The 24,470-nt window shown below is 34.5% G+C and overlaps 5 protein-coding genes across 5 annotated transcripts; 1 reads left to right on the forward strand and 4 right to left on the reverse strand.

Moving 5' to 3' along the window:
- Nucleotides 1-1,583: 1,583 nt before the first annotated feature.
- Nucleotides 1,584-9,279, forward strand: LOC129921275 (tubulin-specific chaperone D). The gene is made up of 8 exons (XM_056003018.1): nt 1,584-2,039; nt 2,112-2,878; nt 5,495-6,541; nt 6,600-6,689; nt 6,750-7,298; nt 7,362-7,705; nt 7,762-7,921; nt 8,661-9,279. Exons 1-8 carry the CDS (start codon nt 1,879-1,881, stop codon nt 9,086-9,088), a joined length of 3,546 nt encoding a protein of 1,181 aa, XP_055858993.1. The 5' UTR covers nt 1,584-1,878; the 3' UTR covers nt 9,089-9,279.
- Nucleotides 9,280-9,888: 609 nt separating this feature from the next.
- Nucleotides 9,889-11,923, reverse strand: LOC129921276 (kelch-like protein 20). Its single transcript, XM_056003019.1, has 2 exons — nt 11,914-11,923; nt 9,889-11,835 (listed from the first exon to the last, which is right to left on the reverse strand). Exon 2 carries the CDS (start codon nt 11,825-11,827, stop codon nt 9,941-9,943), a length of 1,887 nt encoding a protein of 628 aa, XP_055858994.1. The 5' UTR covers nt 11,828-11,835; nt 11,914-11,923; the 3' UTR covers nt 9,889-9,940.
- Nucleotides 11,924-14,220: 2,297 nt separating this feature from the next.
- Nucleotides 14,221-20,042, reverse strand: LOC129905503 (transportin-3). Its single transcript, XM_055980972.1, has 5 exons — nt 19,576-20,042; nt 18,426-19,511; nt 15,902-16,068; nt 14,473-15,828; nt 14,221-14,392 (listed from the first exon to the last, which is right to left on the reverse strand). Exons 1-5 carry the CDS (start codon nt 19,690-19,692, stop codon nt 14,332-14,334), a joined length of 2,787 nt encoding a protein of 928 aa, XP_055836947.1. The 5' UTR covers nt 19,693-20,042; the 3' UTR covers nt 14,221-14,331.
- Nucleotides 20,043-22,739: 2,697 nt separating this feature from the next.
- LOC129918286 (methyltransferase N6AMT1) lies at nt 22,740-23,411 on the reverse strand. Its single transcript, XM_055998746.1, has one exon. The coding sequence runs from the start codon at nt 23,409-23,411 to the stop codon at nt 22,755-22,757; it is 657 nt and encodes a 218-aa protein (XP_055854721.1). The 3' UTR covers nt 22,740-22,754.
- A 17-nt stretch (nt 23,412-23,428) lies between these two features.
- On the reverse strand, nt 23,429-23,965 carry LOC129918292 (SNAPIN protein homolog). The gene has a single exon (XM_055998759.1). It carries the CDS (start codon nt 23,834-23,836, stop codon nt 23,429-23,431), a length of 408 nt encoding a protein of 135 aa, XP_055854734.1. The 5' UTR covers nt 23,837-23,965.
- Nucleotides 23,966-24,470: the final 505 nt, after the last annotated feature.

Raw genomic sequence — 24,470 nt, forward strand, 5'->3', positions numbered from 1 at the left:
ATTTAATGCAAGATTATCAAATTTTTTTAAAATATCTTACTTTCTCGCATCCTTTTTGCTTGTGAGTAATTTTGGCAGTTCAATCGAGAAAATATCTCGATAATTTTCTTACAGACACAGTTTTATTCACATTTTTCCAGTCTGTCAAGCATTTTGATTCAGAAATGTTTCAAGGCGAGAAAAATTTGTTTATAGAAACAAACGAATGTGAGGAAATGATTTTTGTGTCGATTCACATTATTTTTGTCTGATTTGCGTGTTTCATGCGAGAAATTTCTCGATGCGAGAGTTATAGAACGTAGGCACAGTTGTGGATAGTATTAGCTTTTGTTGTTTTTTGGATAGTTTTAAGCATTTTCTAGGAACAAACGTCAATAAGAGGAACATTTAAGGCAATTTGACATTTCTTTTTAAAAAATTTAATTTTCATACTAACGCCAAAAGAAGTATCAGCCCTATTCTGCTATCCATGGGGGGGAATAATCACTGAAAATTCACCAATTACTATTCTGCTATTCATCGGGCAGAATCCAAACTCACGTCGGTAATATCAGTATTTCACTATTCACGTGAATGAACTCGCTCCATACATTTGAAATCCGCATTAAAAATGCTGCGGATCTGTAAATTTTTGTTGTTATAATAAATTCACCATCGTTTAAATTAAGCAAAATGCAAGTTCTCATACTTTTTATGTATTTTTTTAGTATGTTATGAGGTCCGTTCCACACTTAGTTTGAAACTGCCGAATTTAGTAATATTTGGTTATTTTTGGTCAGAGTCTTTTCCCAACTTCAAAAATTGTGTAGAAGAGAGCGCTCACGAGAGAGTAAAAAATTTCCCCACCCTGACAAATTTAGCCCAAAGAATTTCTTCCGGCAAAAATATGAGTTCTGTCAAATGAAAAGTTGACGTATATGTCAAACAAATAAATAAAGAAGAAAACAAATCAAATTGTAGTGATTTCTAAATTGAATCGCGTTTACGGTTTTTTGCATTAAAAAAGTGTTATACTATGTTTCCACCTACGCTAAATCCGAGATTTAGCTAAGTAGATTTAGCATAAATCTCGAGTTTTATTGTAAATCTCGGATTGAAAGTAGCTGAAAATATTATATTTAGGGTAGCTAAACCCAAATCTTAGATAAAGCGAAGTAGATTTAAAATAAATCTCGAGATTTATTCTAAATCTACTTAGCTAAATCTCGGATTTAGCGTAGGTGGAAACATAGTATTAATATTTATCGAATTAAGCATAAAATATGAAATTGTGTTGTATAATGGTGTTCAACTTGTTCCAGACTTTTCGGCAGTCTTTCGTAGTTTTATTTCCTACTGAGTTTTATTTCCTATTGACAGACTTCCTAATTTAGTGCACAAAAAGTCTGGAACAGACCTATGGGAACAGACCTCTCAATTACTTTGTCGCCATTTTTATTTTTTTAATTGACGTTCGCGTGGACGTCAAATAGAAATATGATAATGCAGTTTACCCGATAGATAGCAGAATGACAAGGTAGAGCTGAAGTGAATCGAAGGTGTGAATCGGATTTGAGATTCACGTGAATAGCAGAAAAGGGCTGTATAACTTCAAAAACAAAAAAACTCGAATTACATCTTTCTTTCTTCTTTTATTAAAAAATAAATTATTCTATTGTGAATTTCATGATTATCTTGTAAAATACATGATTTTGGAACACTAGACATCGGGGAACTGCCGAAAATAAAACACACCACAACCAAATCGAATTTTGTCTGGATGATAATTTTTGATTTGTCAACAAAGGAAGTTAAACAACTCGAGACCGGCTGTTTTTTAACTCGTAAATTTCTTTAAAAAGTACTACACAAGGTCATTTAAAATCAATACACGGTAAAATGGCACAATGTGAAGAATTAAAAGATGATGATCGTCCATCGAATACTCTGGAATTATTTGTCGAACTCGAAGAAGTTATTAAAATGATTGACACCATTAAGGTGTGTCATGCACCGACATTTGAAAAAGAATATGAGCAATTTACTGAAATTCTTTCAAGGTATGTCCAGAATTATATAAAATAAGCAACATCATAACTATCATAGTCATTTAAATGAACATTAAAATTTAGGTATCAAGAGCAACCCCATCTGCTTGATCCACATCTTGAAATTTTGCTAACAAAGCTTCTGGGCAAAATTCGTGATCCTAACAGTGAAAGCGACCTTGTCCATGCATGCTTCAAATACTTATATATTCTATGCAAAGTAAGAACTTATAAAGCTTTGATAAAGTTCCTTCCCCATGAATTGAGCGATCTAGAATTCGCTCTAGATTTATTGGAAAAGCAAGATCCCAAAGTCTTTGAAAACTGGGAAACTCGCTATATGCTTCTCTTGTGGATGTCCATATTGGTGTTGAATCCATTCCATATGTCTCGTTTGGATGCTTATGCAACTGGAGGAGCTGTTGTCAATTGCACAACACACACTTCTGCTCCCAAAACTAAAATGGAACGAATTTTTGATATTTGCAAGACTTATTCTGAGCACAATGATACATGTGCAGGAATAACTGCATTTCTATCGGCCAAATATTTCATTCGTTCGGATATTAAGGATACATACTTGGAGAAGTATTTCGATTGGGTAATCGAAAATAACAACGCTGAGACACAAGATGTTAAATTTGGTCAATTGGCGGCTGTAGCTGCTATACTTAAGCATGGAAAACGGGAAGACTTATTGCCTTATGCTCAGAGATTGCAGGTGTGGATATTGGGATGTAATTACAAAGATGGATCAGACTTTTTGAAATACAAATATTACATAAAGATAATTCAGCGAATTGGATTGGTATATTTGAAGCCTAGGATAGCTGCTTGGAGATATAAGAGAGGTAATTAAAAGAAAAACTATTTAATTTTAATTCTTTCAGATATCTTTTTTAAAGGAATTTAATTATACTTTACATATTCACTGTTGAATGTTGATAAAAAAATTGTATCGTGAAGTAGGGAATGAGTTTTCTCAGATAAAGAAAAAATCGATAAATATTTTCGCGTTCATAAATTTTCCAGAGTCTTTCAGCTCAACGTAATATCCAATGCGGATATTCGGATTTTCTCGTACAGCCAAGCAGCTATAAAATATCTTGCCTCTGTCACTACAAATTCAATCACGGTCCTCGACTGCCAAACATCTCTAAGGGAGATGACTGAGCAGTTTAACATTCACCTCGTATGGGTGCCGGGACAAAGAGACATTCCAGACAACTGTAGGGCGGACGAACTCGCCAAACAAGGAACAATCACTCCTCTACAACCAGAAAAGAACAATATAGGAATACCTATCGCTACATATAAACTTATGCTAAAGCAGGACGCTTTAAAGAAAACCAACCTTAGATGGACTCAGAGTAATACTTGCCTAGCAACTAAACAAATATGGGTTTGTATAGACTTGAAACGTTCAAAGGGATTGTTGAATTTAAACAGAGTGCATATTAGCTCCACCATAGGTGTGCTTACAGGACAATGTCTAATAGGTAAACACGCAAAAAGAATAGGCGTGTTCTCTAATGATTTCTGCAGAAGTTGCATGGATGAAGAAGAAGAAGAGGAAACTGTTCAACATCTTCTGTGCAACTGCCCCGCTCACTATAATATAAGAAAACTCCATCTAGGAGAATTCTCCTACGAGGACACTAGCGATCTAGTGAAAATGAACGTCAAAAGTATATCCGTATTCATAAGAAGCTCCGGGTGGTTTGGCTAGTGAGTTCCTAATATGCTAGTCTTTCGTGGTATCACAATGGATCCATAAGGGTCTAAGGGCCGGTTTGTTCACACTCGATTATCTTTTAATCAAGGAATTTTGTATGGAATAATCCTTGATTAAAAGATAATCGACTGTGAACAAATTAGGGCTAAGTGTGTCGGGTACTTTGCCTGACAACCACTACAACCTAACCTTCAGCTCAATGTAGTTTATAAGAGATGGTGCTCTCAAGCAAACTCGCTTGGTCACCAAATTAACGTGAAGCACGACGTTTTGATACCAAAACTAATGAAACCTTTGAGTGATGAAAATGAATTTTAAAGCATAAAAAACCCTAATTTTCATAACAAGGTTCAACTCCCTATCTAGGATTTCGAAGCCTGTTACCTAACAGCGTTACCAATCCAGGAACAGCAACCCAAGTGTCTGAAGGCTATCCTTAATTCATCCAAAGAATTTTCCGACCCATACGTTTCAAAATAATTGTACTTAGCCCTCGTTAGACCTATTCTAGATTACTCTTCTCAAGTTTGGTTACCTCATCAAGTCAATCAAATTAACCGAATTGAATCTGTTCAGCGCAGAATCATTTGTTTTGCCCTGCTGTTCGAATGAGATGATTAAATTCCTACACACACCTTATCAATATTCAGTTTTTAGAAAAGCGAGGTGTGGGGGTGGATATAAATTTTATACACCATCTTTTATCTGGAAACATAGATTGTCCAGCTTTACTAAATGAAATTTCTTTCAACACAAATTCCCGTAGTCAGAAATCAGTGCTTCTATTTCACCGCAAAAACTATTCCTTCTATAATCTTATTTCTCGTATGCTTCGGAATGTCAACAACTCCTCAAATATATTTGATTTCAATATTTCGGAATCCGTTCTTTTCGATATAAACTAATAATTGGTTTTTAAGTTTACGACCTTAGGTTCGTAGCGTTTTAAAACATTATATTTTCTTCTTTAATGTCAACTCAAACTCTATTAAGTTTTTTCTCATCTTTTCTACGTTGTTTTTACTTTAATATTTTAGTTTTTAATTATTCTTATTTTATTTTGTTTTCTTTACTTTATTTCGGTTCAAATTTTCTTGTACAATCCGATTTTCCTTGTGTTGCCATTATATGCCTTGGGTTATTTAAAATAAGTATTTGATCAATTTGGTTGAGAGTTCCTTGATCATACCATTAAGGGTATGAGTGAATCGAATCAAAGGTTACCAAGTATAATGTTGACTTCTGACTTCGGGTACCAATCGTTTGCCTTTTCCAGAAAGTCCTAGAATGTTGCCTAGGTTGAATTTTTCTTTTGCTAAAGCGTGAGCACTTACCTATGCCTCTTAGTTTTTTTTTTCAAACTATTGGATCTGCTTGTTGCCAGATCTTTCAACTACCGGTTAAAATGCTCCTAATAGGACTGCTCGAAATGGGTTTGAGTAGCCCATAAAAATATCTCCGAGTGAAGCTTCCGTTTCATGAAGAAAATATTTCTGCTACCGGTCAATCTGTTGGCAGTGTCTTCGAGTAAACGAGAAACTATACCAATTCTAACTTTGGATAGCGCTTTAATTAAAACAAGGTTTCTTTAACAGCTCCAAGTATTATTGTTGCAATTTTGTATTGCCTCCAAGTTTCATTGTAGTAGTCTCATAAGTTCTTTAAGTTTTACCACAGGTCAACACAAATTAACAGTATTAAACTGCAATAATTTTTTGTATTTTATTTAAAGGTGTTCGATCATTGGCTGTTAATCTTGCTGACACATCTGATGCTGCTAAACCAACCAATTTGGAAGATATTGACAGTGACATGGAAGATGGAGAAGAAATTGTTGTTCCAGATTTCGTCGAAGATGTAATTGAAGAACTACTTCAAGGTCTCCGTAGTCCAGGCAGTGACATTCGCTGGAGTGCAGCCAAAGGTATTGGTCGTGTTACCAATCGACTTTCACGCACCCTTGCCGACGAAGTCATCGGTTCCGTGGTGGACATTTTAAATCCTCTCGAACCACATGAAGCTTGGCATGGTGCATGTTTAGCTCTTGCCGAATTGGCTAAGCGTGGCCTCTTACTTCCTTATCGCCTCAAAGAACTCGTTCCACTTTTGTTACAAGCATTATTCTATGATGAAATGAAAGGTTATATGTCAGTGGGTCAACATATTCGTGACGCTGCATGCTATATGTGTTGGGCTTTTGCCCGAGCCTACAATCCCAGCGATTTGCAACCTTTTGTTCATCAAATATCTGCCGGTCTGCTAACAGTTGCTTCATTCGATCGAGAAATCAATTGCAGACGAGCTGCATCGGCAGCATTCCAAGAAAGTGTCGGTCGATTAGGAAATTTCCCATATGGCATTGAAATTTCAACAACTACAGACTTCTATACTGTGGGTTTGAAGCAGAATTCATTTCTAGTCGTAAGTGATTATATTGCACAGTATGAGGAGTATCAGGTGCCACTTATTGATCATTTGGTCGAAAAGAAAGTTAACCATTGGGATACGTCGATTAGAGAATTGACATCGAAGGCACTTCATAAGCTTACTCTGAAGGCACCACAATACATGTCGAGTGATGTTCTTCCACGATTATTCCAGAAGACAAACTCAATTGACATCAATATGAGACATGGATCAGTATTGGCTATTGGTGAAATTATTTCTGCCTTGAAATTGGTGGAAAATGAATCGGAACAGCAAACTCTTCTCACAAATCAGATTGTAAGTGAACTGAACGAATTGATTGGCAAATTCTTAACACGAGATCAATTTAGAGGTAAATTTGAACATTTATTATATTTTGAAATAGTTGATTTTATGAATAAATATTTCAGGAATGAGTGGGGAAATAATGAAAGATTGCTGCGTGGAATTCATAAGGAATTGCAGCGTTGCCAAAATTGCAGCCAATTCCAAATGTTTAGGTAAAGCCTAGTGATTTTCTCCAGGCTTAAACATTCTAATGTAATTTTCTTGTTTTATAGAATCTTGGCAGGAAATAATCGACAAGTGCTTGATCGGTCAAACACGTGATGCTGCAACAGCAGCCCTCACTGAATTATGCAAAGCATACTACAACACACCTGAAAGAAGCGATCAAAATGATGTCATAGTTGCTTCTTATCTCAAAGGTGCAGAAAATGATCTAGAAGAGAAAATACGAATGGGTTACCTTTGTGCTCTTGGGGCATTACCAGATTTCATGGTCCTACCTCAGTTGGATAAAATAGTTGATTGTCTTGTAAAGTACTGTCAAGTACCACGTTCGAATCCCCCAGACATGTCTGCAGATGCATCAGGAAAACAACCAGAAAATGTGATTACTTTCAAATGGAGTGAAGCTCGTCGGGAAAGTGTTCGGTCACTTTCAAATATTGTGCAGACCGTTGGGTTTGCAAGTGATTCCGATGGATCGATTGCGAATCCAAAGTATTTGGAAAAAATATTCCATTGTTATATGAAAGCTTTGGAAGAGTATTCAGTGGATAATCGAGGAGATATTGGAGCTTGGGTACGAGAAGCAGCTATGAATGGTTAAAAACAGATGCTCTCAGGCTTAAGGATTTTTAAATTAAATTATTAATTTTATTTTATAGCCTTATACCAATTGCTTACGACATGTCCAAAAAGTATTTTGAGCCCCGATCATGTACAACGGGTTCTTCTAGGTTTAGTTCAACAGGCAGTTGAGAAAATTGATCGCACAAGAGGACTGGCAGGACGCCTATTCTGCAGCCTTATAAATGCTGACCCACTCATTCCACACATAAGTCAGCATGATAGACTGAAAGAGATTTTCCCCGAAAACACTGAAGCAGTGCTTTGGTTATTTGCCGATCATACATTCCCAATGTTTTGTTCTCTGTTAGAATTGCCAGAATATTCACAGAAAGTTCTTTTAGGTTTAAGTGCAAGTATCGGACAACTCACAGAATCATTGGTAAGGAAGGATAAAAGGATATTTGTTGCTCAAATAATTATTTTCCTTTTTTTTAGATAAAATACTCATCTGCAGCATTGTTTAAATTCTTGCGTTCTCATCCCACTGAAATTCCTCGTCTTTGTAATGAGATTGTCAAGAATTTTGAAGAAAATTTCATGGTCGAGCGAGTTACTCCACCTATGTTGAATTTCCTTGACATTCTTATTGGATCAGGTATAAGATTTTTTAATGCCATTTTTCAAAGATCTTAAAGCTGAAACACATACACGCTTCAGGGCGTCGCTTCGTTGCGTTACGTTGAGAAATCCTCAAAGCGCGCTTCTGTCACTTTGACTTTGAACAGCTGATTGCAACATAAAATCTGCTGTCAAATAAAAAAAACACACTCACTCACAAAATTATTGGGCCAAGTCTTTATCTTGATTTAATTGTGGAAAAATGAAAAAGGATATTAATGTGTTTAAAAAATGCATAGAAATTTGTTTATTCTTTAATCCTATATTTATAAAAACAAAACCAATCAAAATATATTGTTTTTAACAATAAAACTCAGTCTAAAACATCATTAAATTTTTTTGTTTTTAATACGTAAATTGTTTTGATTTAAAATATCTCGATGTCGTTTTTTTGTGCAAAATCTATATAGAGAAATTAAAAAACACACATAGTTTTGCAATAATTTTTTTTTTTTATTCACATTTGGCGCAATAATAATGTGGGTGACTGTAACTATGTCTGTTAAATGTCAGAAAGCGAGCAAAAGTTCAGTCTGGTTGAACTTTTGCTCGCTTTCTTACGTTTCCTTACGTTTGTCAAAAAAAGCGTACGTAAGAAAAGCGTCATTGTGTGAGGATACACAGATTTCCTATAGTTGAACTTTTCGCAGTTGTCAAAATCGACGGCAAAGCGTGATTGTGTTTCAGCTTTTATGCATATATTCCTTTTTTTACAGGTACAATAAATGCTGTTTTAATGGATGAAGAATCTCACTTTGCTGACGAAATCTTTCGTCTTGTTAACGAAGAAATCAAAGGACACAAAAAACTCTATAAACTGATATCGAGTATTAATGTTTTTTGTCAATTGATTCAAGTGCCACGTCTTTGTAAGAAAATTCTTGCCAAAATGGCAGTATTTTTAGGACTAACTCATGTACACGTTCGCAAGACAACAGCTACAAAATTATATGAAGCTTTAGCACTTCATGGTGATTCTTGTGACATTCCTGAAGAAAATATGGATGAGATATTGAATTTACTATCGGAAACTGATTGGGGATTGCCTTTGTTGGAAATTCGACCAGTTCGTAATGAATTGTGTAATCTAATGGGTGTTAAGCCACCAGTAAGTGGTGTTGCAAAAAGTACTGCAGCACATTAGTTCGGTTTTTATTTTGTTTTATTTAAAATTGGCATCTCCTCTGGAGTGAGTATTTAAGTGCTTTATTAAATTTCAACTGGCTTAGCTGCACGTTTCTTTAAGTTAAAATATATATATTCCAAACGCATAATCAAAATAAAATACAAAAACTTTGGATAACCAAGTCATGACACTAAAAAACTTGAAAGCATTTATATACATTTATTTTGGTTTGAGTTTAAGTTTACTTCGCCCCTGAGTATCTGGATTCAAATCCAGCATACACAACCTTAATATTTTTTTCAGGGTTGCTTCTTATTACGAATAATAAGAAACCATGATATATAATTTTTGAAATTGGGAAACATAAATCCGAAAAGAGTTCAACCTTCCACCTACAAACTATGTATACACTCTTTTAATATTTTAGGGGAACATGCAGCATCTAACTGATGAGCCCATTGCCGGTTTTGGGAAACTCCGCATAAAATAAAAGAAAAGGATTTGCTTGCTGGATCTATTTGGAAAAAAATTGCAAAATTGAAAGAAATCTTAAGACTTCGCCGATATTTGGTCGACTTGTTTGACTTAACAGTCGGGTTGGAAATTAATGCTTAGTCTCTTCTGTGTATCTTAACGAAATCGTTTGAGTATGCGACTTTTATATTGATAAGATCCGGACAAAACTGTAAGCAAAATTGACCTTACCTCAACATTTAAGGATTTTCCTTTAATTCCTTAGGCTAACATCGAAATCACATCAGAACAAACTGAGTTTTGAAAAATCTTTCTTTTAATTGAGAACAGAATTTGTATAACAAATTAAAGTTAAACTCTTTATTTTATAAATATTAAATAATAGTACATTTTTTTTTACTCAATACAATTAGAAGTACAAATAACAGTAGAATAAAAATCTTTACTCGACAAAGGACTCAAAGGTTCCCATAAATCGTTTCTCGGATTATACACCTGAACAATAACTCCACCATTAATCGTATTTCCACAAACTGCAATTTTATTTTCAAAAACTGTTGCATTCTTTCCTGAACAATCTTGTGGCAATGGTGCTACTTTAGACCATCTATTATTGGAAACATCATAACGTTCAACATTAGTCTGGCCATTTCCACCAATTACATATAAAAATCCTTCAAGTGCAACAAAGGCAAACAAATACAAATTTATAGTTGGTAATCTTTTGAATGTCCATTTTTGTGCAGAAATATCATACGAATGCAAATAACCTTTGAAAGTATCAAGAATATACACGATTCCATTCCAAGCAGTTATTTTACTGTTGGAATCGAATTGACTAGGTGATTTTACAACAAACCATAAGCGAGTGGAAAAATTATAAATCTCCATCGAATCCACTCGATATCCTTTATCTTCTTCACCATGACCAAAAACGCACAAACATTCATTTGAAGCAGCCACTTGGCAGATAGCTCTATTTCTTTTCATTCGAGGCATTTCAAACCATTTGGAGGAATTCAGGTCAAAATATTCTGCAAAATTTGTAATACGTTTATCACTGCGTCTTCCTCCGATTACAATTAATTTAGCATCAATCACAGTCATTGCTGCAAAAGCTAGTTTATTTTTCCAAAGAGAAAATTCTTTTTCCATTGTCCAAACATTAATTGTCGAGTTATAAATTTGCATTACAATTTTTTTCGAAGCAATGTTGGTTTGAAGACATACAATTTTGTCAGGTGTTTTTGGGTTGAGAGCAAGATTTCTGGGAGTTGGTATTGATTCAGTGTCCGGCGGGTTACGATTTACCATCAGAACTTTATTCGAATTCGTAATTTGTGGAAATGCAGTTAGATCGAGAACAAGATTTTGGGAATCAGATTCTGATTTGAACTGAATTTCAGTCAGATTGTTATTCGCTTCTGTGGTTTGTGGCTCGAGACTAAGACTTTCCGAATCTGATTCTAAGTGACTGTTCGACGATAATTGCCACTCAATCCAACTGCAAATCAATTCATAGCTTTCAATCGATTTACAAACAGACTTTCTATTTTTAACAATAAACTCGGCTGTTAAATTCTGAAACCGAATCAACGACATAAGTTCGAGGGTTAAAGGCTCCCGATTTACTTTGTCATAGTTTATCCATGCTGCCATGGATAAGAATACAATTTCCTCTAAATCTTCATGTGGATTCTCATTAAATAGTAAATCCTTCAATTCATTTTCACTAAGCATTAAAAAGTCTTTTTCCTTAGATATTTCTTCAAAGTGATTGTAAGTGCATTCTAAAGATTTAACTTTCAGTCTGGATAGACTTTGTTCTTTTGCAAATCGAAGCCAATTCAAACTGTTACTACAATTGATATTAATTTCAATGAATTCACAGCAACCATCAATTAAAGTATTCATTTTCAAAAAGAGTGCAGCTTTTAGAATTTCTTCGACAGTGTCAAGGATCACTTCAATCGAACCGGAATACATGAAATCGATTATGTATTTCAGTGTATAAGCATCGATTAGTTTGAGTGGCAATACATTGCCTTGTAATGATGTTGCTTGGCTGTTAGACAATACCTCAAAGAAATATTCACTAAATGCGCACAGGACAAGTCTATGAGCTGGGATATTGAAGCAATCTTCTCCAGCAGAGAGAGTAATGTCAAAATGCCCATGTTCTTTATAGAAATGGTTAAGATTTTCGAAAATAGTTGTTGTATGTTGATCGCATTTGAATAGTCGGCGACTGTTATTAGCAGATGAAGAGATTGTTGATGCCATTTTACATTCTGTTAAAGATATTTTTTTTAAAGATAATTATGCATATTTTAAGAACTTTTTTGAAAATTGTCTAATTTGTTTCTTACCTTTTTTGGCTTATTATGTCGTTTTCTTTCACTCCAATGAGAGTACCCTTTTAGTACTTATTTTTGCACTTTTGAAGGTTTTGTGTTCTTTGACGCCACAAAGGTGTAAAAAAAAAATTACTCCGGAGTAATTTTAGTACTACGGAGTACCCCGGATTTACTCCACATTTTTAGTCAGAGTTACACCGATTTGCACACGCACTTGCACACACACTTATGAATTTGAAGTTTGACTTTTTAAAATTTTGTTTGAAAATTGAAAAATGCGAAAAGTTTTTCTTTCAAACTCTTTTGTTATTAACAGAAAACAACCATTATGAATATATTTTTACTGTATTATATTCCGCCAGATATATTTCTTCCATTTTTGCGTTAATTGATAACCAAATAAAAAAATATTTCCGCCAGTGTTCTTCATCAATAAAAAAAAATCCTGTGCCATATAAAAAAAATCCCATTTTTCTGCGTTGATGGGATATTTTAATTTTACAATTATAAAATCAAACTAAGGGTGTGTGTCAATTAGGCTGAAAAAAACCGATCAGAAGCATAATGAAAAATATATATATATGTGCGAGACGCACATAAGAGCAAAGGAGAAATAAAGTTCGAAAAAAAGGGAAGGAAGATTTTCTACCGTGAGTCTCCGGTAAAAAAATTTGTGACTCTTTTTGACGTTTCTCTTTGATCTTGTTTTTTTTGGAATTAAAATACATAGTCTGCTTCTACACGAAGACGTAGACGCACAAGATGCACATAAGAGCAAAGGAGAAATCGATCTTTCTCTCTCTCTTGTTCTTATGTGCATCTCGTGCGTCTACGTCTTCCTGTAGAAGTCGTCATACGAAAGCAAGAACAAAATAAAACCAAAGAAAATAACTCAAATTTGCGTCTTCAAAAAGAAAAAAATACGTGTAGAAGCGCGTGACGCACCGAAACGAAAATCAAAAGGAAATTGGAAGATGATTTCTGCGCCTTCCGTCTTCGTGCATTATGGTTCATATGTTATTAATATTAATTTTTCTTTTCAATTCATAAAATGTTTTCCCTAGGCCTGTTATCACTATTTTTTTCAAAGAAATTATCCATTTTTGCCTTGTCACACACACAATTACATAAAAAAAAATTACTCTCATTATGTTCTTTCACTCCAGAAAAAGGAGTAAAAATTTAGAGTACTCCTTAATAGAGTGAAAGAAAACGACATTAGATTCTATTTTCTGATAAGAACTATTTTGTTTAAAACGGGAAAGCTCTTTCGTCACGAAGCTGGTTTTAAGAATAACAGAAAAACATACGAAAAAGGAAATTCAAAATAGTTTTGTTTACGATTTAGTGCAAAAGAGAACTTGTGGATGCCAAAGATAATTCAGAAAAGATAAGAAAGTTTCTTATTCTTAGTTAAAAGCAGCGTTGCCAGGCATTTGGCAAGTCGATTTTTTTTATCAAAAATATTTTTCCCCCTTTTTTATTTTAGTTTTTTCCGTTTTGGGCTCCTTGTTACATACATGTTCTCATGTATGTACCTATGTATATAAATTGTTTCAAATAACCAAAACTTAAAATAACAATACAGTAGTTGGTTAATCTACTTGCTAACAACTGAGTTTGGTATTTTGGATTGGAGGCTATACTAAAAGCGCCGTAGTGGTCAACAGCAGAAGAAACTAGCGCCTCCAAGCCTTTAGAGTTTGTAAATAATTTTGAAGTCTGGGAAATCGAAAAAACACACAAAATATATCCGAAGATTAGCTGCACGAATAAATTAATTCGTTTAAAATTACTTCTATTTGAATTCAAAACTATTTTAATTCTTTTTTTGAAACAAAAACTTGTCGAACAGATGGATGACAATGATAATAATCTAGCAAAACGATGTTTATTGTTTGATAGTTCGAAATCGAGTGAGGAAAATTTTATTTAAATAAATATTTAAATATAAACAAATTGAAATTATTATCAAAGATAAAATTAAAATAAAATTAAACATTACAGTATTAAATAGCAAAGTGAATAAAACAAATTAGTATTCTAACAGACAGTAACAATGCATAGTGGTGTTAGTAAAAGAGGGGTAAATGTGCCGAAAAATCTAGATCTGGAAAATTGATCTAAGATCAAAAAATAAATCAATTCTTTTTTGACCAAACGAAGGCAAAAATTGTCAAAATCAGTTTTTTGACAGATCTAAATCAAAAAATAAATTGATTTTTGTACCAAACGAAAACCCCATAAGCATGATGTTTGTTCTAGCACTTTAGTATACCTATAACTTTTGTTTGGTTTTGAAAAAAAAAAAATACCAACTAGATTTAAACATGTCAATTTTCTTTATTAGTTAATCTAATAGTCTACATGAAATGAAATCAAACGCATTCTATTCTCAAAATTTTGAAAAAAAAAATTAAAAATAAAATTTCATCGGAATAATCTGGTGAATACTTTAAGAGCTAGTGTCACTGCTTTTGTTTCTTCCGCTCTGCAAGTAAAAATTAAAAAAAAAAAAAATACTTGGATTAATTTAAATTCAAAGAAACAAACAAAAGTATTAAAACTTACTTTAAAACTGTATTACTAAATTCATCGAGTTGTTCTTGTGTTGCTGTCACATAACCACCGCTATTCTTCTTTGGCAATGCATCCAGTGCTCGCTTCAGATACGCCTCCATATTCTCTCCTTCAACTGCTTTAATCTCCATCAACACTTCGGCTACGTCTGGCATCATATACGAATGCAAGCAAAACACTGAGGCGTGAATCAAATTCATGACCAGAGCTTCGCCGTTTTGTTGAGCAATGCTCTTGACTAGTGGACGACATTCCGGATATCTGTATGTGGTGCGACCCCATCGCAATATATTGCAAAAGAACTTCATCACCGATGAGTTGGCTTCCCGATGATCCAAAGTGCATGCTAAGAGTGCGCATTGAAATATCGGTGTTACTAGAGGACTTTGCAGGAACGGAACCGGACAGCATTCAATAAATCTGGAGCATAATCTGAAAAAGTCATCTACTGTGTCAGGATTGTTTTTCAATCCGTTCTCCACCTGTAACATATTAAATGTGGGTTCGATGAATGCTTTCAGCATTTCCAGCAAACCAGCAATGCAGTCTTCCGACTTGGCGAACACATCAACTAGGACACTTCCCAAATACAAGAAGCAGCTGTGATGATGTACGACGTACAGACAAACCATTTGCTTTACAAGTGGTTCCACGAGTGGTGATGCAAGCTTGCCAACCATACGAACAGAGTAGCGAATCAGACGACAAGTACGTTCCATTATTCGCAAGTCACTTTGGTATTTCTCCATCACTCTCGAAATTAATGGCCATGCGTCTGTGATTATTTGCAATGTAGGATGCACTTCGTCCGCTTGGATATCTGGGTTTGTGTGCCTGATAATTGCGCAAGCTCTATCAATCCAGTATGCTGGATCTGTACGTTCACCTTTTTTCACCGACAAACTACCCGTTTCGACTAATTGAGCCAATGGATTCAGCTGGAAGGTACAGATTTCACGCAGGCCTGGCTCCAGTTGGTCACGTGGCAATCTCTCTAGAATCAATGAAATTCCTTTCAAAAGTCCAATTGCAAGCTCATTCGATATTTCAAAACTATCCAAACTGCGGGCAATTTCAATGAGACCGTTGAGATGAAAACTCATCTGCTGACGGCAGGCAGTACATATCGATGTGAGAGCAATGGCAGCTGCAGCTGCCAAGCCATTCTTTTGCTGAAGGCAATATAGAAGAAAATTTAGAACTGCTTGCAGGACTTCTGGATGGTTTTCAATCCAATCGCATAGCTCTCCGAGTAGCATGATGGAAGTGTAACGTACGGCGATATGAGTGTTTTCAGGAAGATTTAGAATAGCTTCAACAACTTTGGGTATAACTTCATTTTCGTCACTAAAATTATTGAAGAAAATAAAGAGATTAATTAGAATTTTTCTTTTTTAATCTTGTAGTTATTGTTACTTACGGTATAATGTTTTTAGCAACATTTTGCATTATAAATAGAGCCGATTCGGTACTCTCCCATGTTGCGCCTGGATTTTGCAATGTGATGAACATCTGCTTGAAACAAGCTCCCGATCCAACGATGAACACAACGTCCTTGATTAGATCCGAAACTTTTCTTCGGAAGTCCTGGAATAATAACAAAAAAATAAAACATGTTAAAATAACGAAAGAGATATTTATTTTTTTTTTAATTTTTAAATACTTTCGAAATTTGTATTGTTCTGGCAGGGTTAATAGCTATTTTGGTAATACTTCAAGCTGGAAAGCTTGTGGTAGAGAACACTTATCATTGAAACGTAAAAGAAGAATATTTTATGCTTCTAAATCAACCGCATCGAAACAGTTCGTCCTCCAGACTTCTTCTAATACAGAAGCAAAAGCATGAACAATTCTGCCAATTGGTGAATCCCGTTTTCTGTGGAGCGAACATTTTGGAGTTTAATGAGATACCATGACCTCTAAGATAGAGATACAAGAACAAAGTTGTGAAAGAGGAAAAAATTCACTAAATACCTTTTTCCAAGACAAAATCACTATGGAACTTCTGATTCAGGATTAACTGAGGATATCGACGTGGTAGGAAGTACTAAGTGTCTTTTTTTTATCATGGAGTCTTGTCGTAAGTGAAGAGAAAATGATGTACAAGCTGGTATCTACAAGAGTCACAGTCGATATAACGATTAAACACACAGAAGGCAGAAGTAAAAAGCAGGATAACACTTGGTAATCGCTGTTACTTTGGGCAGAGCGCTATTGCGAAGTACCAGGAAGATACTTTGTAAAACACACCAGTTCTATTCTGTTGGCGGATGAAAACTTCCATGCTGTATTCAAAAAGAAGTTCTTGCTATCGATGTATGACCCGGTTTGCGGTAGTAAGCAGGATAATATCTGAACAGACGAACTGTACGAGCTGTCCAATGACAAGTTATTGATCAAGCGTTGCTTAGACAGCTTATAAACTAAACGTTTAGAAGCAACCGTTAAACGAATCAACGTCAGACCAAATGGGACAAGAAACTGTGGGAGACATGATCTACGATGAACTGCGCAGCTTGAATGTCATCTCCAACGATATGTGGTTTGAATTTGAAGACAGTTAACTGAAGATTGACCGGAGACTGGGTAGAAGAAGCTATTTGGTACGGCTCACAACGGTGTACGGCCATCATAAAGAAGTAGGGCAGAACTTGTGTTCTGTCCTTATAATATTGGATCCTCAGTGCAGCGGAACAAATATTATTCAACTAACTCGATGAATCTGAATTGTACCGGGCATAGGGAATGGAAAACTTTAGGTAGGACGCCAGATGCTCCCAATCATCATTGAAGGCAGATGTGAAAGAGCATCCATTCGATTCGTCTTGAATTTGATGCTGCACATTAGGTGTTTCTCACAGGGTTTGCAAAAAACTCTGTCGAGCAGAAAAAATAAAATAAAATAAAAAAAAGCAAAATACAACATTATACTTAAAACTAGCTTTTTTACTTAAAAATTAAAAAAAAAAAAAAATACTCTATTCTGGGTTAGATCCAGACGAACAAAAATATTTGACTCTGGAGCAAGTGATTATCTCATATCTAATCAAGAGAATCTGATTGCAGAAGTATATGTACTTCATACATACTGATAGAAAAAGAAAGGCTTAAAAAATTTCCAATAATTTAAGATCATAACTGACATGGCAGAAATAAACAACAGATTTAAATAATCTCTTAACAAAGGATGAGCAAAAGCTATGTGTCCTCCAAGTAGTTGATGAGTGTCGAAAATTGTATCCTAATGCTTCCAAGCAACTTTATGTATTCCTCTGGATTAAATTATTATTTTCACAAAGTTTTAGCAATGTAAACCACGATATTATAATACTTTAGTCTCAATATAAAAAAAAAAACTTTTATTCTTAGGAATAAGCTCTCCCTAAAAATATACGTAAAATGCAAACTTACTTAATATTTTCAACTGAAAGATAAATACAGAGCCGAAGTGCATTTACATCAAAACCGATTTAGCTTTATTGCTAAATTAATTAAATTTGATCAGATCTAAAAATATATTTGCAGATTTAAGCCATGAATTGATCAATTTAGAAACAAGTTCTTTTAACATGAAAAAGAAAGAACTCACATTGATGTGATTTTATTTAGAAATGTAGGGATTTCGATTATATTTTTGAGGTTTTTCTTTTATATATTTGAAACATAATAATTAAGAGTCTAATTAGAAAAGGCAAAAACAGCCTGATATGAAAGAGTGGAAATATTTGAAATATTTTTTTATTGATCCCTTGTGATTGTCACGCTATAATGAAATTGAAATAAATCAAAATACACCAGAAAATCTCTAAAAATTCAAAACCTATTCTTTGAGTAGTAAACCCAATCCTCGGTAAAATTAACTATTTGACTTTAATGAAAAAACCTAACTCTTTGTGAGAAAAACAAAATATAAAAAGGAAAATATCAATTAATAATGTACTTACATTAAAATTATCCGATTCATCAATAAGTCCATCATGATCCACATCCATCTGAGCATGTCGATACAAAGCCCCCAACAGCCTCTCAATATGAGGCTTAAAATGCAACGTCAATGCATCATTATTCTTCTGATATATTTCCTCACTCAGCCGATACCACAGATTGAAAGTTATCTCAGCCACTTCATAATCATAATGCCCCACACACAGCAAAACCAATTCGAGACCTTTTACAGAATAATGTGGAGTTTCTACATTCGAAACCATCAGCATCAGAAAAGATTCACACATAACTGTAAATATGCGACAATAGTTAATAGTTTTCTCAGCATCTTCATGGGCAATGCTATTGTGATAAGCATTCTCGAGTGCCAAAACTCCATTGAATATCTGCAATTCAAGCATTTGGTCAACATTGTAGTGATTATTGTTGCCTTCCATGCATCCGAGTACTGTGCAAAGGCATTCTGTTGCCGAGTCATGCAGCTTCCTTGTTGTATCCGGCGTACTTAGCATATTAAAGACATGTCTGGCCAACGGACTTTCAGGGAACGTCTTCAACGGAATGGCATGAATGCCAATCCACGACGAGAAACATCTCGTAACTTTGTTGAGGATGAATTCATTTTGCATATAAGTCGACAAACAAGCCAGAAGGAACTCATTCACTGTACCAGCGCTCTCTTCCAGCTGCTTGTGGATTTCCTTACGCCGATTGGCACCCAATCGCAAATAACGTGAGTCTATTTCTTCCGGGATTAGTGTGAGTATTTCAACTAGAGGCCAAACAGTCTCCTGCTGCTTTGACAACGACTCAACTAGCCATAGAATTGGATCCTTCCAAGAAGCCATCAGAAGGACCAAGTCAGAAACAGCCAAACACAATTGAGTCACAATGATTTGATCTGTTTCGCTGGTTATCTGGCAGATGTGGGCAATCAGTGAGTCTCGGAGGCTGTCGTGCGAATTGGGTGGTAGCTCATTGAATGAATTCTGAATCTTGTTACGCATGGTTTGGGCTGCAAAATAACACGAATGCAGATCACGTTTTTGTTGAAGCAATTCATCTGCTATGGTCCATGAGTATATCTAAAAAAAAAACAAAAACAAAATGATAATCTAAATCGATTAAATGAAATTTATAGGTACAAACCGATTTCTGAAACTCTTCTAGCCATTTCGAGGCTTTCTCCTTGTCTCTGGAATTGGGATTATTAAATAAAGTATAAATTCCTTGATAAACAACATCCGTTGATGGGGCTGATTCCATTTTGGATCGAAGAAAATTTCTATTTCGTCTCGTTTTTTTTTTTGTTTTAAATTTTTTGACCAAAATAAAATTTCAATATTTTGCGTTGGTGAGAAAAAAAAGATTGACAACTCAGCGGATAAACCGGAGGATTTTTTCCGATTTTTCTGTTCCTTTTTTTAGCAATTCACAGAACGTTTTTCACGAAATTTTTTTTATTAATTCAATTATGAACTCAGTCAATTGTTCACAAACTTTTTTTTTGTTTAATAATTTATTAATTTACTCATAATTTTTAGTATAATTTATTAAAGTTGAAAATTTCTTTTCTAATTTTCTATTCGTTTGCTATGTTGGGATGGCATGTATTTACAATTAAAAAAAATTAGTTAAAATGTCAAATGTTTGATAGACAGCCGCTGTACAAATGCCATAAACTGGGCGCTGTATTGTTTGATAGATATGAGCAATTGAGATATTCGTTTGTTTAAAAAAATAAAGTAACCTAGCGAGTTGTATTATTTGTTGCAGGTTTGAAGATTTCTCGTTGTATTTAATTTTTTTTTTACAAATTTTATAAAATTATAATTTAAATTCTCACTGAATTAAGTTGTATTGTTATTGCACTGAAAGATATTTTGTAACTGACTTATTGATTTGATTATTATGTACATTTATATAATATTTGTGTGTCCCATCAGAGAACAGGTAGTAATTTGTGTTATTAAAATATAATTAGTATCAAGCAGCTTCTTTTTTTCAGGAGACAGGTAGAAAAACCATTTCCAGCTATTTTGATTTTTTAAAATTATATTTTCAACACCTTTTGTTTAAGACAGGTAACTATTTATAATTGATTAGAGAACATCTATTGAGATTGGGTTGTTAGAAAATAATTAATTATATTCCTACTTGAAGACCATCTCCTTACATATGTATGCGGCCTGTTAACTTGGACTTATTTTGAAGTTCTAAAAAAATAATCGAAATGAATATGTTAGCCCAATTGATCCACCATATTTTTGTTTTTTTAGTAACGACCCTGCCATTATTTCTGTACATAATATTCTGGAAAACCTCACATCTAACAAGAACCTCAAAAAAGATGGGAGTCTGTTTTCACTACAGCACAAATGATAGGGTCCAGGGGAAAAACAGCATAAGTTCATTCCAGCACATTTCGAGAAAAACTCATTTTAAAATTTTGTTCTCCATACAACTTAGTACTAAAATCACAAATTTTATTTATATTTTCAGGAAGGCTTAAATTTGTTTTATAAAAGTTAGGATCCCATTAGATATAGTGCTCAGTAAATACTACAAGACCTCATCATTAGTTGTTTATTTTAGACAAAAAGTGGACATGTGACGTTTTTCGCCTGAACCCTTCATATAAATTCGCAAATTAAGTCAGTTCAAATTGTTTTTTTTTTACTATATGATTTGACGCTAGAAATGAGGTAATTTGCGAAATTATCTCATTTGGGCTCTAGTGAAAGATAAATTGATTTTTGGGAGGTTTTTCATCACAAAAACAGCTGTGAGGCATTTCATACGCTGGCCGTGTAGGAAGAACTCGCTGGCCGAGAATTATAAGGTTGTATGTATGTTTTATGGAAACCGCTACAGACATACAACCCTATGATTCTCAGCCAGCGAACTGTCATACATCAGTGTATGAACGGAGAATCGACTGGAAGTATTCCGATGTTGTATGATACTGTTTCATAAAAAATTTATCATACATTAATTTAATACATTTTGTGTGAATTTTTGATACATTTTATACAGCAAGTCTTTTTGCTGTAAACAAAATTTATTTACTAAATAATGGGGACTTTTCACGATTTCACATTGCCTACTAAAATGACATTCCCCATAGAAAAATCCTAGTCGACTGACATATCGTGCGTCTAAAATGGACTCGTGAAAAGTCGGCATAAAAGTATAAAAATAGGAGTTATGTGTTCATAATTTAATCATAAGGAATATACACATAATATATTTTGTGTTTTTGCAAAGAAAATAATAATTCATTGTCTTTTCTTGTTGTATTTTTAAATTTCATGCCACGCTAGTTTCTGTTGTGGGACTTTTCACTAGTCGATTTTTGTCGTGCGGCGGAAGCTTTCCGACTCATGTGAACGTAGGTCGCAGGTGACTAAAAGTGACAATACCTATAGAAAAATCCTAGTGGAAAGACATATCGTGCGGCTAAAATCGACTCATGAAAAGTGGGCACTCTTCGTTCTGGTTAGTCAGTAAAAAAAAATTCCTACACTCCAACGAAACCTAACCTCACAATTCATTCAAACGAAAAGGGGGAAATAAATACAACAGAAAATTTTATTGTATGTGATATATCATCTATGAAATAGGGCATGTAAATTTACGTCGGATTTCAAACAAACACAAATTCTGGGCTGAGATTCTGTATGGCGAAAACGAACAATCGTTTTCGTGTGTGCGAACGGTTTGATTCATATAACTTGAAAAACGAAAGAATTTGTTCTGTATCTGTCGCAAATTTGCTTTCGTTTTTCAAAAACGAATGATCGTTTTCGTTTCGTTTTTTATAGAATCCACCCCCGGTATGTACATAACCCTTTTGTTCATTGAAAACAAATTATCTCCAAATATAAAATCGTTTTAAGATATGGATGTTCATATGCCACTCCTTATTTTATTTCCAAAATAGATAAAAAGTATCGAATCTTAGTAACGATTGAAAGGGGTTGAAAGAAATTCGCAAAACCCAAAAATAACGAGTAGGGAAATAATTTTCTTGCCCACCTCTAGTTGGTCCTTTTTTTATGAAATTTCTCATAACAGTAAATTATATGGCGTCTCTTTCTGTTCAACATTTGTTTATGTTGTTGTTTTTTTCTTGTAAGAAATAATTCCTACTCCGAGTTTAATCTTGGTTATTATTTCTATGATTTATTTAAATATGTTTACATTTCCAACTGCAAAAGAAAACAAAATAAAAAATATATGTACAAAGCAGTAAGTATAATGTCTAACTATATTTCAAAAAATTATTTAAAAATAGTAAAAAAAAAAACAAATAATTAAACATAGAATTAAAAGCGTATGACTTTTAAAATAAACAAATGTTCACCAGGAATTCGTCTTTCCTTAAATATAACTGCAATAAATTGTTTACATGCAAATTTACTTATAATATCAGATAGATTATTTTCCTTCAACACCAACAAATAAAGCACTCCATTTGGGGATAATATCGAATCTAATTTGTCAATGAGAGCATCAATAACACGTCTACCATCTACACCACCTGCCCATGAATAAATCAAATTATTGTCTGTCTTTTCTGAATCAAAATTCCTCTCCTTGTGATTGAGCTCATCGTCTGTGGTTACCACATAGGGTGGATTGAATAGCAATACATCTACGAGCTTGTCTCTGATATTGTCCAAGAGATTAGTTCGTATTGGATCCACAGATGCTTGATTTCGCAAAGCAGTTCGCTTTGTAGTGTTGCAAGCCCACTGATTGATGTCTGTTGACAAGCAAACTGCATTAGGGAATTGCTGTGAGAGGGCTGTGATGACAAGCCCACTGCCAGACCCAATTTCCACACAAATTCCCGGTTGAATAGATTTCAAGTATTCCAAATTATCTTCTATTGCATCGAGAAGCAAAAACGTATCCTCAGCAGGTTCGTAGACCTTTTCATAATCTTGCGGAGTTAAATGATCGTAATGTGGGGTTTCCATGTTTTTGGGGACGGTTTTTAAATATTCGATGAAATTGCGGATTCAAGAAGAGCAGCTCTTCGCTCTTGCTCCTTATCGATTAGCTTATGTAAATTGTTAAGTCGCTCCTGGCTAGTTGTGAGAATATTTGCAATAACAGTGACCTTGTGTTTGACGTTGATTAGTTCTTTAACTTTGTCCGAAAATTCGGGGATTGTCGCTTGAGCTTTTTCGATTTCTTTCAATTGATCGGCTAAAGCATCCAATTGGATTTTGAGTTCAGCTTGTGCTGCTCTAGTAGCAGTTATTCGTTCGTCTAAGCGATCTACGGATGGCTTGAATAAATTGATTATGCCTTCGGCTAGGATGTCTCGCGTTGGATTGTTGCAGAAATTTTCAGTGTTTTCATCGAGAGAGGTAACAGTGCTGTCTGAATCTTTGTCCATTCTTTGTCTAAAGAACTAACTTTTTTATTATTTGATTAACTACGATGAGGAACAGAATTTTAATAAAATCTTGAGAAAATTTACATTTCTTTGGGAAGTAAATTTTTGTAAAAGATATCAAAATGTCAAAATATTTTGTTGACGTTTCAATGGTTTGCGTTCCAGGTTGTTATATTTTAAGGTCCACACACAATACAGGCGGTATGGGTTTTGGTGAAAATGCGGAAGCGGGATAAGGAATTTTCAGAGATTGTCAAAGTTAAAAGTGACAATCCATACTTTGATGAGTATCGAATTTCCGGGGATTTGCAGGCAATTTATGGCCGCTTCAAAAGGTCACTTTGCTTTGACAGATCTCTTTTTCAAAGCAAAAGTTCAAACAAAGGAAACTATGCAGAATGCTCACAATGACGCTTTTAGCTTCACGTTACGTTTCGAAAATTATTAGTACCCTTCAAGTAAACGGGTCCGACCTCGGTCCGAATCGGCTCCGAAGTGAGTCCGACCTCGACTACGAAACGGGTCCCACGGCGGCTCAAATTAGTATGGAAATTATAATCACCGCAATGTCGATTGCATATGTATTGGTGTGGTGAAAATCTCCTCTCCGAGAAAACAGAGCCGAAGACGTACC

The sequence above is a fragment of the Episyrphus balteatus genome, chromosome 1 (assembly GCF_945859705.1).
Source record: "Episyrphus balteatus chromosome 1, idEpiBalt1.1, whole genome shotgun sequence".
In the NCBI taxonomy this organism is placed as follows: Eukaryota; Metazoa; Arthropoda; class Insecta; order Diptera; family Syrphidae; genus Episyrphus; species Episyrphus balteatus.